The sequence below is a fragment of the Nicotiana sylvestris genome, chromosome 9 (genome assembly GCF_000393655.2).
Source record: "Nicotiana sylvestris chromosome 9, ASM39365v2, whole genome shotgun sequence".
Lineage (NCBI taxonomy): Eukaryota > Viridiplantae > Streptophyta > Magnoliopsida > Solanales > Solanaceae > Nicotiana > Nicotiana sylvestris.
In genome coordinates this window covers 137,836,675-137,854,185 of record NC_091065.1, presented here as the reverse complement: position 1 = coordinate 137,854,185, position 17,511 = coordinate 137,836,675, and the positions used below count along the sequence as shown (strand labels likewise).

The window sequence follows — 17,511 nt, the reverse complement described above, 5'->3', positions numbered from 1 at the left end:
GAAGCAATAACGTTTCTATTTGAAAAATGATTTTTGTTAAAACACTTTCCTTAAGAGATACAAAATAACATTAGAAAGAACATTTCTTTACTGAAATGATACTAGAAAGAACGTTCCTTAAGAGGTAAAACTAGAAAGAATGGAAAGAATCTTGGCTAACTCTTAGAAAGACCGTTATTTTGCTTGAAATCCCTTTTCAAGAGATTATAATTGTCAGCCTTCCTTTACATACTGCTACCCAACTATCCCTTTTTAATGTTTCATTTCTATACATGCCACCTAGTTTAATGAAGGTAAGCGTCACAATATTGCTAAGCCAAAATATGCCACGTGATGTTCTTATCCAAATTGTTTATAGATAATTACCAATTTACCCATATAATTAATCTAAAATTATTTAAAATACTACTTACTTTTAATACACTTTATATACCTTACTATAATATATTTTACTATCATGGTCATGTGGTACCATATAAAATTTATACATACATTACTATTTCATTAAAATATCCATGTAAATATATATATATATATATATATATATATATATATATATATATATATACATGTATTCTCAACGTCTAGTTTTTCTAATCTCATATAAAGAGTACAAATTTTTGTGCGCTTAATTCTTAAAATGGTAAAAAGATAACCTTCTTTTCTTGTGAGAAAATAATTTCTATCTTTAAAATAAAGAAAATCTTATAAAATTTCTCATATTATGTGTATAATTTAAAGCATATTCGAAAATAGTAATATTAATAATTATATGAAATCATATTTTTCAAACTTTTTTTTACAAAAATTGTTCCACTCAAAATACCATATCAAATGTATATAACGGTATCAAGGTTGTTAAACTTACGGGGTCTTACAATAACATAGTCACAAATCCTCTATAATCTCATGAACGATCTTAATCCCTTCAAGCTCGTATGGATTACTATGACTTATCCTAATATTAAGTACGGGATGTAACAATTTGGATATGCCCGTGATTCTTTAGTTACACATGTTCATGTATCTATGCTGGTAGGCAATTTTATTATTGTGGACCGTGTATATTGGTCTTGTGTGGTGCCTATTTAGGGATTGGAGACGAGAGTTGATCTTTTACTACTTAGTATGGTTGATTTTGACGTAATTCTAGGCATGGATTGGTTGTCACCATGTCATACTATTCTGGATTGTCATGATAAGACCGTGATGTTGGGAATGCCGGGATTGCCTATGATTGAGTGAAGAGGTTCTTTGGACTATATTCCTAGTAGGGTGATTTCATATTTGAAAAGGCCCAACAGATGGTTGGGAAGGGTTGCCTGGCATATTTGGCCTTTGTGAGGGATGTTGGTGTTGGTACCCCTACTATTGAGTCTGTTCTGGTAGTGAGAGACTTTACGGATGTGTTTCCTGTGAACCTATAGGGCATGCCACCATATATGGACATTGATTTTGGTATTGAATTGGTGTTGGGCACTCAGCCCATTTCTATTCCTCCATATCATATGGCACTAGTAGAGTTGAAGAAAGTGAAAGAGAAGTTTTATGAGCTTCTTGATAAGGGATTCATTAGGCCTAATGTGTCGCCTTGGGGTGCACTGCTTTTGTTTGTGAAGAATAAGGATGGTACTATGCGGATGAGCATTGATCATAGGCAGTTGAACAAAGTTACAATTAAGAACAAGTACCCATTGTCGCGCATCGATGACTTATTTGGCCAGCTCCAGGGTGCTAGATAGTTCTCTAAGATTGATTTGAGGTCTGGTTATCACCAGTTGAAAATTTGGGATTCTGATATTGTGAAGACGGCATTCACGACCCGCTATGTCACTACGAGTTCCTTGTGATGTCTTTTGGGCTGACCAATGCCCTCAACATCAATTATACATCTTAAGAATAGTGTATTACAGCTAGGAGTAGCATGCGCAGCATCTGAGGATTGTACTACAGACATTTAGGGATAACAAGCTTTATGCTAAATTCTCCATGTGTGATTTTTGGCTCAATTCGATGGCGTTATTAGGGCACGTGGTGTCTAGTGAAGGTATCAAGGTAGATCTGAAGAAGATTGAGGCAATTCAGAGTTGGCCCAAACTGTCTTTAGCTATTGAGATTCATAGTTTTCTTGGTTTGGCCGGATATTATTGCCTCTTCGTGGAGGGTTTCTCGTCCATTGTTGCAGCTTTAACTAGATTGACCCAGAAGGGTGCCCCATTCAGGTGGTCTGATAAGTGTGAGGAGAGCTTTCAGAAGCTCAAGACTGCGTTAACCACAACTCCAATTCTAGTTTTACCTTCAGCATTGGGTTTATATACGGTGTATTGTGATGCTTCTCGGATTGGTATTGTATGTATCTTAATAGAGGAGGGTAGGTTGATTGCTTATGATTCACGCGAGTTGAAGCCCCATGAGAAAAACTACCTCATTCATGACTTAGAGTTGGCAGCCATTGTTCATACATTGAATATTTGGAGGCATTATCTTTACGGTGTGTCTTGTGAGGTATTTATAGATCATCGGAGTCTACAATACTTGTTCAAGCTAAAGGAACTAAATTTGAGACAACAGATATGGTTGAAGCTGTTAAAAGACTATGATATCACCATTTTGTATCATCTTGGGAAGGCCAATGTGGTGGCCGATGCCTTGAGTAAAAAGGCGGTGAGTATGGGTAGCCTTGCATATATTCCAGTCGTTGAGAGACCACTAGCATCAGATGTTCAGGCCTTGGCCAATCGGCTCGTGAGGTTAGATATTTCGGAGCCTAGTCGTGTTCTAGCTTGCATGTTTTGCGGTCTTCCTTGTACGAGCGCATCAGAGAGCGTTAGTATGACAACCCCAATTTGCTTGTCCTTAAGGACAAGGTACAACATGGTGATGCCAAGGAGTTTTCTATTAGATATGATGGGGTTCTGCGGATGCAGGGTTGGATTTGTGTACCCAATGTGGATGGGTTACATGAATTAATTATTGAGGATGCCCACATTTCGTGGTATTCCATTTATTCAGGTGACACAAGGATATATCAGGACTTAGGACAGCACTATTGGTGGAGGCGAATAAAGAAAGATATAGTGGAGTATGTGGCTTGGTGCTTGAACTGTCAGCATGTGAAGTATGAGCATCAAAGGCCGGGTAGTTTGCTTAAGAGACTTGAGATTCCTGAGTGGAAATGGGAGCGTAGTACTATGGGCTTTGTTGTTGGGCTCCCACTGACTTTGAAAAAATTTGATGCTATTTGGGTGATTGTGGACCGGTTGACTTTGACTGCACATTTCATTCTGGTTGTGACTACCTATTCTTTGGAGCGGTTAGCTGAGATCTATATCCGCAAGAATGTATGTCTTCACGGTGTGCTAGTGTCCATTATTTCTGATCGGGGCACACAGTTCACATTATAGTTTTGGAGAGCAATGCAGCGAGAGTTGGGTACACGGGTTGAGTTGAGTACAGCATTCCACCCCTAGATAGACGACAGTCCGAGCGCACTATTCAGATTTTGGAGGATATTCTACGTGTTTGTGTTTTAGATTTTGGGGATTCTTGGTATCAGTTTCAACCGCTTGCTGAATTTGCCTACAATAACAGCTACCAATTGAGTATTCAGATGTCTCCTTATGAGGCCTTATATGGGAGGCGGTGTCGTTCTCCAATGAGTTAGTTTGAGCTAGGCAGGCTAGATTGTTGGGCATAAATCTCGTTCAAGATGCCTTGGAAAAGGTCAAGTTGATTCAGGATCGGCTTCATACGGCACAGTCTAGACAGAAGAGTTATGCCGACCGAAAGGTTCATGATGTTGCATATATGGGGGGGAGAAGGTATTGCTCATAGTATCGCCCATAAAGGGTGTGATGAGGTTCGGGAAGAAGAGCAAGTTTATCCTTCGGTATATTGGCCCTTTTGAGGTGCTTGAGAAGATTGGAAAGGTATCCTACAAGCTTGCATTACCACCTAGTCTATCCAGTGTTCACCTAGTGTTTCACGTTTCCATGCTCTGGAAGTATTATGGTGATCCGTCTCATGTTTTAGATTTCAGCATAGTTCAGTTAGGTGGAGATTTGACTTATGATGTGGAGCCGGTGACCATTTTGGATCGGCACGTTCGAAAGTTGAAATCAAAGAACATAGCTTCAGTGAAAGTTCAGCGGAGAGGTCAGCCAGTTGAGGAGGCTACTTGGGAGACCGATCGGGAGATGTGCAGCAGCTATCCACACCTATTTGAGACTCCGGGTATGATTCTAGACCCGTTTGAGGACGAACATTTGTTTAAGAGGGGAAGAATGTAATGACTCGGGCATCAGTTTTGAGTATTATAGCCTTGTTCCCCCATTTATTACTTATTATATATTCATTTGTGGTCATGTGAATTGCTGGGGTGGTTGGTTTGGTTCCGGGGATGTTTTGGAATGAATTGGGATACTTAGTCCCAAGGTTGGAAGATTGAGAAGTTTGACCGAATGTTGACTTTGTTGATACCAGGCTTGGATTTTTCTTACGGGAGTTAGAGTAGGTCGGTTGTGTCATTTATGGCTTATGTACAAAATTTGAGGTCAATCAGAGTTGGTTTGATAGGTTTCGGCATCGATTGTAGAAGTTGGAAATCCATTAGTTTCAATAGGTTTGAATTGGGGTGTGATTCGTGTTTTCGATGTTGTTTGATGTGATTTAAGGCTTGGACTAAGTTTTTATGATGTTTGGTGTCACGACCCAAACCGATGGGCCACGACGGGCGCCTGAGTCTTACCTGTCAAACACCCCTAAGCATGCGTCTAAAATATGAACCTGAATAACATATGTTGCATTACAAAATTAACATACGTGAAAGAAGACTGCCATCAAGGCATATGTACGTATACGGGAAGAATACAGTGGGCGAACCGGCAAGGCTGCTATAGACAACTATATATCAAAAACTGAAAGCTGACAAGGCCACATACAACCCAAGTAGACATACTGTCTACAGACCTCTAACAGAAACACAATTGTACAAAGATGGGACTGAGCCACGTCAAACTCATATACATATATATGTACAAACGTATCGTACTAATATCAAAAGTAGCTCCGGATCAAATGGAGCACGCCAACTCTTGCTGATCAGGGATCCTAAGAATGGGGACCCTCAGCTTGCCTACCTGCACCTGCGGGCATGAAACGTAGGCCCCGTAAAATAGGGCGTCAGTACGAAAAATGTACTGAGTATGTAAGGCATGGAAATTAGTACGTAAAAGACATAGATGAAACATGGAATACTGAAACACATTTTTAAATTTGAATAACTTTGTAAATACTGAAACGTTTATAACGTCATGCACGTGCATGTAAATGTCATGCCATGCATAGCTATGGTGTACATAATATTATCAAGCCACTGGGGGCATCCCATCATATCATCACGGCCATTGTGGGCAATATCATCAACATATACCAGCTGATCAGGTGGTGGTGCGTATATAACGCCATAACCTTTTCCATATCCCATATACATATATATACATACATATATACGCGTATATAATGCCATTTGAATACATACATATATACGCGTATATAATGCCGTTTGAATCATATTTTAGCCACTGTGGGAAATATCATCATCATATACCAACTGATCAGGTGTGGTGCGTATATAACGCCGTAACTTTTTTCCATATCCCATATACATATATTTACATATATACGCGTATATAACGCCATCTGGTCATGGGTCAATGCACATGTACGAAATGCATGAAAAATACGTAATAATCTCAATATTCCTTCCGGATAAATTTTTCCAACTGCATATTATTTTAAGACCCATGAACAGAAGGAATAATAATTCTCATGGGGAATCAAGAATATAGACACCCTTACTATTTCTATGAATAGAATAATTTATAGAAACCGTGTATTTGCTCGTTTCTTTCGTATAATTTAGACCATGCCAAAAGAAAGAAGGAATAGCCTTAACATACCTGGAGAAGGGAAAACTCCGTATAATATTCTTGGAGAAGATTGTACCGTACTCTTTTAGAATAGCAAAATATTACGTTGCTATTATTCCAACAAATTCTCGTTGGAAGCTTTTGTGAATCAAAATTTGCTCCTGCTCCTAGCGTAAGTGAACTGAGAAAGGACGATAGATGAACAATGACTACTGAACGTCCTAATCCTTTTATCCAAATGAACAAATGAGTTCTGATCCTTCTTGTCCAAAATAAACAATGAGATAAGCCTTAAAACAAGTCTTATTTTGTTTAAATTCCAATTTTACCTTAAGTAGCCACATGTAGTAAATGACTAATAGTCATCTTTAGTCCTTGTGGATTTGTGACACGTTGCTTTGGGGGTTAATTCATTAAAAAAAATTATCCACTTATTAGTTAACTGGGTAATGTCCTGTTATCCGGTAATTAATCAGTTACCCGCATAATTTAAAAATTATCTCAAATTACTTAAAATTTTACTTATTTTTAAAATACTTCGTATATACATTATATATTAAACTACCGTGGTCATATGATACCTTGCATGGTACTAGTTCATAATTATCGGGTATTATCGCTCGACCCGTATTTTATTCAAGTTGACCGCTTTCAACGAAACTTGTTTTCTTTAATCCGTATACCCCTTTATCCTTCATAACACTTATTTATCGCTTGTTATAATAACGTAAGTACGTTAACGTCAAGATGATCTCATCCCCGAGTCTACGTCGGTTAACTAAAAACGAAATTTTAACGTACGAAAATGCGAGATGTAACATCCTTCCCCCCTTAGAAACATTCGTCCTCGAATGTTCAACTCCCCGTAATCTACATAACTTTGGCAGGGTCGGCTTGGTCATAGCACTACTACCAATTCTACTTGTAGAAGCTTAATAATTCAATGATACACAGGACAACGACAATTATTAACAGAAAAATTTATACACGCACATTGATGTTATGACGTTTCAGTTAGACCCTTCTCTGGAAGAGGAAATAAGTAGGGATATCTAAACTTCATGTCTTCCTCGGCCTCCCAAGTCATTTCTTCTACATTGTTGTTCCTCCAAAGCACTTTCACGGAGGCTACCTCCTTATTCCGCAACTTGCGGATTTGTCGGTCTAGAATGGCAACCGGAATTTCCTCGTATGACAAGTTCTTTGTAATCTGTACATCATTCGTGGGCACTACTCGGGTAGGATTGCCAATGCACTTTCGTAACATAGATACGTGAAAAACTGGATGGACAGACTCCAATTCCAAGGGCAATTCTAACTCATAAGCTACTCGGCCCACTCTCTGAATAATCCTATAAGGCCCAATATACCGTGGGCTAAGTTTACCCTTTTTGCCAAATCTCATTACATCCTTCATAGGCGACACCTTCAAGAATACCCAGTCATCAGCCCTGAACTCTAAATCTTGACATCACACATCTGAATATGACTTCTGACGACTCTGAGCTGTCAATAGTCTATCCCGGATAAGCCTTACTTTTTCTATGGCTTGTTGAACCAGGTCTGGCCCGTGTAATCTATATTATCCAACGTCGAACCACCCTATAGGCGACCTACACTTTCGTTCGTAAAGAGCTTCGTATGGAGCCATCTAAATGCTGGAATGGTAGCTATTATTATATGCGAACTCAATAAGCGGCAGATGACCATCCCAGCTACCTTTGAAGTCTATTACACAAGCTCGCAACATATCTTCCAGTATTTGAATAGTACGCTCAGCCTGTCCGTCTGTCTGGGGATGAAATGATGTACTAAGACTTACTTGAGTCCCCGATCCCTTTTGGAAGGACCTCCAAAAGTTAGCTGTAAATTGAGCTCCTCTATCTGAGATAATAGATACAGGTACACCATGCAGTCATACTATCTCCTTAATATAAAGCCTCGCATAATCTTTTGAGGAATACGTAGTTCTAACGGGCAGAAAATGGGCTAACTTTGTGAGCCTATCAACGATCACCCATATTGAATCGAACTTACACTGGGTACGAGGTAAGCCTATGATGAAGTCCATATTGATTATTTCCCATTTCCAAGTCGGAATCTCCATAACCTGCAATAATCCACCGGGTTTTTGATGCTCGATCTTAACCTGCTGACAGTTAGGGCACTGAGCAACAAATTCTGCTATATCCTTTTTCATTCCGTCCCACCAATATATTTCCGTGATGTCATGATATATCTTTGTCGTTCCTGGATGGATAGAATAACGGGAATAGTGAGTTTCTCCCATAACCTACCGACGCAACCCTGCAACATTAGGCACACATAATCGCCTTTGATATCTGAGGACCCCATCTTCGGTAATTACAAATGGTGTCTTCTCCTTCTGAAGAGTGGTATCTCTATAATGAATTAGCACAGGATCTTCGTACTGGCGTTCCTTTACTTCAGTTACTAAAGATGATGTTGTTGTATCCTGAAGAGTAATTCCAATGTCACCTGAGTCCAGTAACTGAACTCCAAGACTAGCTAGCTGATGAACCTCATGGTCTATTCCCCTCTTTTCTGGTTGCAAATACGACAAGCTACCCATAGATCTACGGCTGAGAGCATCGGCAACTACGTTTGCCTTCCCCTGATGGTATAAAATATTAACGTCATAGCCTTTAAGTAGCTCCAACCATCTCCTTTGACAAAGATTCAATTCCCTTTGCTTGAAGATGTACTGGAGGCTCTTATGATCCGTATAGATATCAACATGAATGCCATACAAGTAGTGCCTCCACATCTTTAGTGCATGAATCACCGCAGCTAACTCTAAATCGTGGGTCGGGTAGTTCTTCTCGTGCTTTCTTAGTTGTCTAGAAGCATAAGCCACAACCTTACCATGCTGCATCAGTACACAACCCAATCTAATGCCTAAAGCATCGCAATAGATAACATAACCATCGGTCCCTTATAGAAGCGTTAGAATCGGTGCTGAAGTTAACCTGTCCTTTAATGCCTGGAAACTCCGTTCACAAGCATCAGTCCATTGAAACTTTGCTCCCTTCTGTGTCAACTTTGTTAAAGGTGCTGAAAGGGAAGAAAATCCTTCCACAAATCTCCTATAATATCCTGCCAACCCAAGAAAACTACGAACCTCTGTCGGTGTTATGGGCCTAGGCCAAGTCATTACTGCCTCAATCTTTTGTGTATCCACCAGGATGCCTTCACCCGAAATGATATGCCCAAGGAAAGTTACAGAGTTCAACCAGAATTCACACTTAGAAAATTTTGCATACAACTTCCTTTCTTGTAGAACTCTGAGCACCGTACGCAGATGACCAGCATGCTCATCCTCTGAACGAGAATATACCAATATATCATCAATAAATACAATTACAAACAGATCTAAGAAAGGCCTGAACACACGGTTCATCAAATCCATGAATACTGCTGGGGCATTGGTCAGACCGAATGATATAACCCGAAACTCAAAAATGCCCATATCTAGTCCTGAATGTTGTCTTCGGAATATCTTCATCCTTAACCCTTACTTGATGGTACCCGAACCTCAAGTCTATCTTTGAAAGCCACTTGGCACCTTGCAACTGATCAAATAAGTCATCAATCCTCGGGAGCGGGTACTTATTCTTGATCGTTACCTTATTCAGTTGCCTATAATCAATACACATTCTTAAGGAACCATCTTTCTTCCTTACAAACAATACAGGTGCTCCCCACGGTGACGTACTAGGTCTGATAAAACCTTTTTCAAGCAAGTCCTTTAGTTGTTCTTTCAACTTTTTCAACTCCGCGGGGGCCATTCTATAGGGAGGAATAGATATTGGGTGAGTATCTGGTAGTAGGTCAATAGAAAACTCAATTTCTCGCCATGGCGGGAGACCCGAAATTTCATCAGGGAAGGTATCTGGAAACTCATTTACCACAGGGATGGACTGAATGATTGGTGACTCTACTTCCATATCCTGAACCCGAACTAAGTGATAAATACAGCCCTTTCTGATCATCTTCCTTGCCTTGAGATAGGAAATAAATCTACCTCTCGGCGATGCCGTGTTACCTTTCCACTCCAAAATAGGCTCCCCCGGAAATTGAAATCGGACTATCTTCGATCTACAATCAACATTGGCATGACAAGAATCCAACCAATCCATACCCATTACAACATCAAATTCTACCATATCTAACTCGATTAAGTCTGTTGCGGTAGGTCGACCATGAACTATTATTATACAACCCATATATACCTGCTTAGCTATCACCAAGTCCCCAACAGGTGTAGACACCTCAAAAGGTTTAACCAATTCAGGTTTTATTTCAAACTTACTAGCAATCAACGAAGTAACGTATGATAAGGTGGAACCTGGATCAATTAGTGCATATACATCGTAGGAGGAGACTGATAATATACCTGTAACAACATCAGGCGATGACTCTTGGTCATGTCGTCCTGCCAATGCATAAATGCGGTTCTGAGGGCTGTTCGAGCTAGATGCTCCGCCTCTGCCTCTACCACGACTCATTGGTGCTTGGGGACTTTCCCTAGGGGGCGTACTGATGATGACGATCCAGCCACAGATCCCGCTGGCTGAGCTATGCTTGCATCACCTCTCATCGGAAAATCCCTCATAATGTGGCCCGGATAACCACAAGTATAACAAACATCTAGTCCCATACGGCACTGCCCAGTATGCTACTTACCACATTGAGTACATCATGGCAAGGGTGGCCTCATCTGATTTGACTCACCCCTATACTGAGAACCTGAGGCCCTAAAATTCTGACCAGGCCTTGAATATGTAGAACGATCAAATCTCTTTCATCTAAACTAAGGGGGAGCGCTAGCCAAGGGCTGGGATGGATATCTCAAATACGGCTGCCTCTGACCATCTCGAAACTCACCAGAAGGACCCGAAGACCTCACTCTTTTATTCTGGGCCCTATCATGCTCACGATCGGCCCTCTGTTTTTGTTTACGCTCCTCTACACCCTAACCGTACGCTTGAATACGAGAAATATCCATGTCTGGATGAAGTGAAATCGACATACAATCATTAAGCAAGTAAGGCTCTAATCTCATCACGAACCGGTGAATCCGATCCTCCATCTTAGATATGATAGTGGGAGCATACCCTAGACAACGAATCAAACTGAAGACAGTACTCCCGAACACTCATGTTTCCCTGTCGAAGGGTGAAGAACCTATCAACTCTGGCTCGCCTAAGCTTTGGTGGTAGATAATGACGAAAAAATGCTTCTAAAACTCCTGCCATACCGTTGGAGGGGCATTCTCACCTCTGGACAATTCCCAAGACTCGTACCAATTAACTACAACATCTCGAAGTCTATAGGAAGCTAGCTCAACTGACTCAGTCTCAGTGGCCTTCATTACCCGTAACGTCCTCTGTACTCTATCAATAAATACTTGAGCGTCCTCATTCGGGTCTGCTCTACTGAATACTGGAGGGTCTAAATTAATAAAGTCATGAACCCTTGCACTCACGGACCTATCTGCGTGACCAATACCTACTTCCTGATGTCGAGCCTATGCGGCTACTAATCGGGTCAATAACTGAACAGCATCTCTCATCTCCTGACCCGGCGTATCCTACTGAGGTGCTAAAAGTATAGGGGCGGGTGCTGGAGCTGGTGCCCGTCGGAACTCTTCTGAAAAAGGCGGGGTATGTGAAGTCTGAGATGGAACCTCACCATGAGATTCTCCCCGAGCCCTGGTAACTCGTGGTGCTCGACTAGTAGTCTCACCAGCCGTAGACTTTCCCTTCTGGGCGACCGTACTCTTTGGAGGCATTGCTAAAAATATAACGTATCATTAGGAACAAGAATTCTTGTATTGCACGATCTTGAGATAAAAAGAGAGGATAACATCCTATATGTCCTGTAGCCTCCTGTTTATAAGTGTGGTGCACGACACACCCATAAACAAGACTCTACTAGACACGGTCTGTAGACAACCCTAGGATAGAACTGCTCTGATACCACTTTTGTAACGACCCAAACCGATGGGCCGCGACGGGCGCCTGAGTCTTACCTGTCAAACACCCCTAAGCATGCGTCTAAAATATGAACCTGAATAACATCAATTGCATTACAAAATTAACATACGTGAAAGAAGCCTGCCATCAAGGCATATGTACGTATACAGGCATAATACATTGGGCGAGTCGGCAAGGCTACTATAGACAACTATACATCAAAAATTGAAAGCCGACAAGGCCACATACAACCCAACTAGACATACTGTCTACAGACCTCTAACAGAAACACAACTGTACAAAGACGGGACTGAGCCACGTCATACTCATATACATATATATGTACAAACGTATCGTACCAATATCAAAAGCAGCTCCGGATCAAATGGAGCACGCCAACTCTCGATGATCAAGGATCATAAGAATGGGGACCGTCAGCTTGCCAACCTGCACTTGCGGGCATGAAACGCAAGCCCCATGAAATAGGGCGTCAGTACGAAAAATGTACTGAGTATGTAAGGCACGGAAATTATTACGTAAAAGACATAGATGAAACATGGAATACTCAAACACATTTTTAAATTTGAATAACTTTGTAAATACTGAAACATTTATAACGTCATACACGTACGTGTAAATGTCATGCCATGCATAGGTATGGTGTACATAATATTATCAAGCCACTGGGTGCATCCCATCATATCATCTCGGCCACTGTGGGCAATATCATCAACATATACCTGTTGATCAGGTGGTGGTGCGTATATAATTCCATAACCTTTTCCATATCCCATATACATATATATATATATATATATATATACATATATACGCGTATATAACGCCATTTGAATACATATATATATACGCATATATAACATCGTTTGAATCATATTTTAGCCACTATGGGCAATATCATCATCATATACCAACTGATCAGGTGGTGGTGCGTATATAACGCCGTAACTTTTTCCCATATCCCATATACATATATTTACATATATACGCGTATATAACGCCATCTGGTCATGGGTCAATGCACATGTACGAAATGCATGAAAATTATGTAATAATCTCAATATTCCTTCCGGATAAATTTTTCCAACTGCGTATTATTCTAAGACCCATGAACAGAAGGAAATAATAATTTTCATGGGGAATCAAGAATATAGACACCCCTACTATTTTTATGAATAGAATAATTTATAGAAACTGTGTATTTGCTCGTTTCTTTCGTATAATTTAGACTATGCCAAAAGAAAGAAGGAATAGTCGTAACATACCTGGAAAAGGGAAAACTCCGTATAATATTCTTGGAGAAGATTGTACCGTACTCTTTTAGAACAGCAAAATTTGACGTTGCTATTATTCCAACAAATTCCCATTGGAAGCTTTTGTGAATCAAAATTTGCTCCTGCTCCTAGCGTAATTGAACTGAGAAAGGACGATAGATGAACAATGACTACTGAACGTCCTAATCCTTTTATCCAAATGAACAAATGAGTTATGATCCTTCTTGTCCAAAATAAACAATGAGATAAGCCTTAAAACAAGTCTTATTTTGTTTAAATTCCAATTTTACCTTAAGTAGCCACATGTAGTAAATGACTAATAGTCATCTTTAGTCCTTGTGGATTTGTGACACGTTGCTTTGGGGGTTAATTCATTAAAAAAATTATCCACTTATTAGTTAACTGGGTAATGTCCTGTTATCCGGTAATTAATCAATTACCCGCATAATTTAAAAATTGTCTCAAATTACTTAAAAATTTACTTATTTTTAAAATACTTCGTATATACATTATATATTATACTACCATGGTCATATGGTACCTTGCATGGTACTAGTTCATAATTATCGGGTATTATCGCTCGACCCGTATTTTATTCCAAATTGACCGCTTTCAACGAAACTTATTTTCTTTAATCCGTATACCCATTTATCCTTCATAACACTTATTTATCGCTTGTTATAATAACGTAAGTACGTTAACGTCAAGATGATCTCATCCCCGATTCTATGTCGGTTAACTAAAAATGAAATTTTAACGTACGAAAATGCGAGATGTAACAGTTGGTATGTTTGGATGGGGTCCAGGGGGCCTCAGATGTGATTCGGATTGAAATCAGTTTTAGTTTGGACTTGAGGGATTTCTATTATTCTTTGTGTAACCGCACCTGCGAGTAATTGGCTACAGGTGCAGCATCCTAGAAGCGGCCAAGAGGGCTCATGTGCGGGATTTGGCTAGGCTGGGTAGTGGTCGCAGGTTCGAAGTTATTTTTGCATCTACAAGCCCACATGTACGAAGTTATTTTCGCATCTGCGAGCCCATAGGTGTGAAGTATAAGCCGCAGATGTGGAATTTAATTAGAGGAAGCTGAGACACAGAAGCGGAGGACATCCTAGCGACTTGTTTAGCCAACATACTTTGATTGAGCTTTCCTGAAACTACTATAACATTTCGAAATCCTAGTGACTTCAATCTATTAGAGAGAAGATAAAATTGAACCATAATTAGGAAGAAGTGCATGGATTCAGCTTATCTAAGCATTTCATCAAATACTATGTGTGCAAATTTAACTACGAGGTTCTTCTACAAGGTCTCCTTCACTCCACAACCAATCCAACACCAAGAGCTTACCCATATTAGTTAGATGACCTTCCCACCATCCTTATTTCTACATGCATGCACAAGAACAACTCTCATTCCCAAGAATCACACTCCTCATTACCCATCTTCTGCCCCAAATTCAAAATAGAAAGTTAGGGATAGAATCTTACATCATTAGTAGAAAATTTTGAAAGTTCTCCTCATGAATTCTCCAAGGCTTGAGCAAGGATTTATGAACAAAGTGCTTGGGGATTCCTCCTCTCTCTCTAAAACATCATCTAGAACCTTCCAAAATAACCCCCAAGGTCATTTTATAAAAATAGGGTCGGGTAAAAATTTTCCAAACTTAAGCCTACGAAATCGGGTCTGTGATCGCAGACCGGATCGCAAATCGAATATGCGGTCCGCAAAGGATAGGTATGGTAGGATATGTTGTGACCGTACCTCTTATACAAATAGTCAAAGGGGATATAGGATTCTTTTAGACATGTCAATTCTAGATTCTTCTTCAAATCCATCATTTTGAGGAAGCCCCTGCCTTTGCGACTCTCAGGCATCAACATACCCGGAGTTTCCCATGCTATACCGGCCAATCCTCCTATTTCTTCTAGTAAGGGTGTCATTTCAATGTCCCCGAACCGGAATACGGACCTCTCACAATCCCAGAACAGAGTAGCAGCTTCTATGATCTTGTTGTTGGGTTGCATTTCTAGGAGAGAAGGTAAGTTTCCCAAATATTTCCGGACAACAGTTTGATCACTAGAGTGAAGATCCTCCCACCAGCTTAGAAATTTTGGGTGGATGTTGGTGACCATGCCGAATCTGGGGACTTCGTGCCTCATATTTCTGCAAGACAAAAGGGTTAAGACCATACCCCTACCGGACTCGATTATTTAACATCAACAATTAGCATGAAGCTTTTAGTTCTCCAAATAAATGCACAAAATGTGGTAATGTCCGTTTGGGTTTAGGGAAACCCAGTGGACTTTGGACAAGGCTATCTTAAAGAGTCATTATGCGGACAACATAACTGACTCGTCTAGGTTTGACCATGATGCATGCACAGTTTAAACAGAGTAAGGTTTCTATGTATTTTAGACTGGTACCCTTGAGCGGACAACTCAAGGGGGAAAGACACGGAACCGTCGACTACACCGTTGATCGACTGGTTTTACCGCAAATATGCCTTTTTCCAAATTTAGGGGTGATAATATCGGAAGAGCGCAACCACTCATTATAAGCGTTGCTATGGGATTTGTTTGACACGAGTGGAATATGATGTTGAACATGATTATGAAATAATTAAAAATACGTTGTCACGTATTTGCACATTTAAGAAAGTAGTAAATACAACAGTTTCATAATTTAAAGCAGTAGTAAAGGAAAGTAGTAAAGGAAAAAAAGACAAATCAGTCCTTTAAAAATCCCCAGCAGAATCGTCATGCTATCGCACCCCCTTTTTCTCGTGAAATTGGGTTTATGACATTTGGAGGGACAACTCGTTCCTTTTGGAAACTAGGTTTGCATTTGAAGAGTCGCCACCTAATGATTAAGGTGCACTAGGATATCAATAGAGATTCAACTCTGAGTTTGTTTGAATAACCAGAGATTGGGTAAGGGCTTGAAATTATCCCAAGGGAAAGGTGTTAGGCACCTCTCAAGATCCACTAGTGTGGTTCTCGGCCAGACAGTTATTGTGAATTTAGCGAATAGACAGGTATGGGCTCAAATATTAGGGGATTTAAACACATAAAAGAAAGAACATTTGAAAGAAGCATTTAAAAAAAAAAGGAAAAGTTTGCAAATAAAGGAAAGGGTCCTAGGTTTATATTTAATATGGATCACCCCACACAATGTCCGGTAATTACTCCTCAATGAGGGGCTACACGTGACATTACTGCGTGGTTATCATATCCATATCTACCCTTCCCACCCCGTTAAGGTATTAAAGCCGGATTGGTCTCGATTACTTATTGCATGCTATTACTCGTCCCATTCCTATCAGTCCCGGAGGCACTTAAGACTACTAATCCTAAAAAGGAGGGATATTAGGCTGACTTGAGGTTTCAAAGGTAAAAATCTAAGGCGGCATACAAAACATATAGAAGACTGCACGTTAAAGGGGAAGCACATAACACATAACGCTCAAGTATACCTCCTCAAACAAAAGAACATAACTAGCATGACTTGCACATACTTTTTTGGGTTTGATTAAAGCACATAAAGATGAGGGAAGTTAATTATTGAGGCAGATTAGTTTATTACATAACTCAGATAAGAAGTCTGAATCAGGCCTGTCTGCTGGTTGTAGCGATTAACAGAAGCAGATGCAGTTTACAGTTATTACTACAAGGCTTGCCTAAGTGTTTAGACGGGGTCCTATAGACATGATATCTACTGAGTTCAGAAGGTGATGAGATAGTAATAACGAAGTGTTTGAGATCCTATAGGCATGCTTGCTAAACCTTGTTAAGTAAGGAAATTAGATTATTAAAAGAGATTTAGAATGTATAAAATTAAATTAGATTGATTACAGATTCTGCAAGTGATAGTATCTAATATTACGGATTTTGATCCCTATGAACATGAGATCTAACATCGAATGTGAATGAAAGCAAATCAGAATTATTTAAGAATCCCTATAGGCATGAATTCTATGCATTACTGATTTTAGATCCTTATAGACATGATACCTAACATTGCATGTGAGTAGAAACGAACAGGATTTTACTTATGAACCCCTATAGGCATGATTTCTATATGTTACTGATTTTAACGCGTTATTAGATTATAACCACTTGGGCCCTAAAACATGGTATCTAAACGGTGACAAATGTGCAGGATTTTAGATGATCCCTATAGGCAGGTTATCTAGATGTGAAGTTGAACAAGAAGTCCTATAGACATAGTTTCTAAATGCAGTTTGAATATGCAAAAATTTAAAATAGTCCTATAGGCATGGTTTCTACC

At 39.8% G+C, this 17,511-nt stretch overlaps 1 protein-coding gene across 1 annotated transcript; it reads left to right on the top strand.

The window, feature by feature from the left end:
- The first annotated feature begins 3,854 nt into the window (after window positions 1-3,854).
- Window positions 3,855-4,289, top strand: LOC138878300 (uncharacterized). The gene has a single exon (XM_070157967.1). The coding sequence runs from the start codon at window positions 3,855-3,857 to the stop codon at window positions 4,287-4,289; it is 435 nt and encodes a 144-aa protein (XP_070014068.1).
- Window positions 4,290-17,511: the final 13,222 nt, after the last annotated feature.

Bases quoted from the DNA above. Each gene is read 5' to 3' on its own strand.
- LOC138878300 (XM_070157967.1), top strand. From the start codon at position 3,855: ATGAGGTTCGGGAAGAAGAGCAAGTTTATCCTTCGGTATATTGGCCCT.